Source organism: Apteryx rowi, unplaced genomic scaffold, assembly GCF_003343035.1.
Source record: "Apteryx rowi isolate R43461 unplaced genomic scaffold, aptRow1 scaffold_1985, whole genome shotgun sequence".
In the NCBI taxonomy this organism is placed as follows: domain Eukaryota; kingdom Metazoa; phylum Chordata; class Aves; order Apterygiformes; family Apterygidae; genus Apteryx; species Apteryx rowi.
This window is the reverse complement of record NW_020448291.1, coordinates 11,661-12,668: the sequence shown is the minus strand read 5'-3', so window position 1 is coordinate 12,668 and position 1,008 is coordinate 11,661. Positions and strand designations below refer to the sequence as shown.

Genomic DNA, 1,008 nt, shown 5'->3' with positions numbered 1-1,008 from the left:
TGGTGTCCCCATGCCAAGCGTGTCCCCCTTATATCCACCCTGGTGTCCCCATGCCAAGCGTGTCCCATATCCACCTTGGTGTCCCCATGCCAAGTGTGTCCTCCCCATATTCACTCTGGCGTCCCCATGCCAAAGTTGTCCTCTCTATTTTCACCCCAGTGTCCCCACACCAACCATGTCCTCTCTGTACCCACTCTGGTGTCCCCATGCCAAGCGTGTCCCCCCTTATTTCCACCCCAGTGTCCCCATCCTAGAGCGTGTCCCCACGATTTCAGCCCCGGTGGCCCCATCCTAGAGCATGTCCCCATCCTAGAGCGTGTCCCCACGATTTCGGCCCCGGTGTCCCCATCCCAAGCGCGTCCCCGCGGTTTCGGCCCCGGGGGCCCCGGCGCAGCACCCACCTCGCCGGGGCGGCCCTGGTAGAGCTGCACCCGCTTGTGCCACTCGTGGACGTTGTGGGGGTTCTGGCGCAGCAGGACGCTGTTGAGGAGCAGCGGGCGCCGGGCGATGAGCTGCTCGAAGCGCGCCAGCCGCAGCTCCAGCTCCACGTCGTCTGCGGGTGCCGCCCGTCAGGGACCCGCCGGGGTGCTGGGCACCCTCGGGAACGGGTCCGGAGGGCCACGGGTCACCCAGGGATGGACACGGGACCTCAGGAACCCCATGTAGTGCTGGGTACCCCTGGGATGGGTCTAGAGGGCCACCGGCCACCCAGGGCACCCCAAGGATGGACATGGGGACCTCACGGTGGGCTGGGAATCCCCGGGAATGGGTCCGGAGGGCCACCGACCACCCAGGGATGTACACGGGACCTCAGGAACCCCACATGGTGCTGGGCACCTCTGGGATGGGTCGAGAGGGCCACAGGCCACCCAGGGCACCCCAGGGATGGACACGGGGACCTCATGGTGGGCTAGGAACCCCCAGGAATGGGTCCAGAGGGCCACGGGCCACCCAGAGATGGACACGGGACCTCAGGAACCCCACGTGGTGCTGGGTACCCCTTGGATG

General features: G+C 66.7%; 1 protein-coding gene across 1 annotated transcript in view; it reads right to left on the bottom strand.

Annotated features, from left to right (window-relative positions):
* Window positions 1–61: 61 nt before the first annotated feature.
* Window positions 62–1,008, bottom strand: part of LOC112964651 (pre-mRNA-splicing factor SYF1-like) — an 11,703-nt gene continuing 10,756 nt past the window's right edge. The window contains exon 7 of the mRNA XM_026063023.1: window positions 62–553. Coding sequence (XP_025918808.1) covers window positions 111–553 — 443 coding nt within the window. The 3' untranslated portion in view covers window positions 62–110. The remainder of the gene's footprint in view (window positions 554–1,008) is intronic.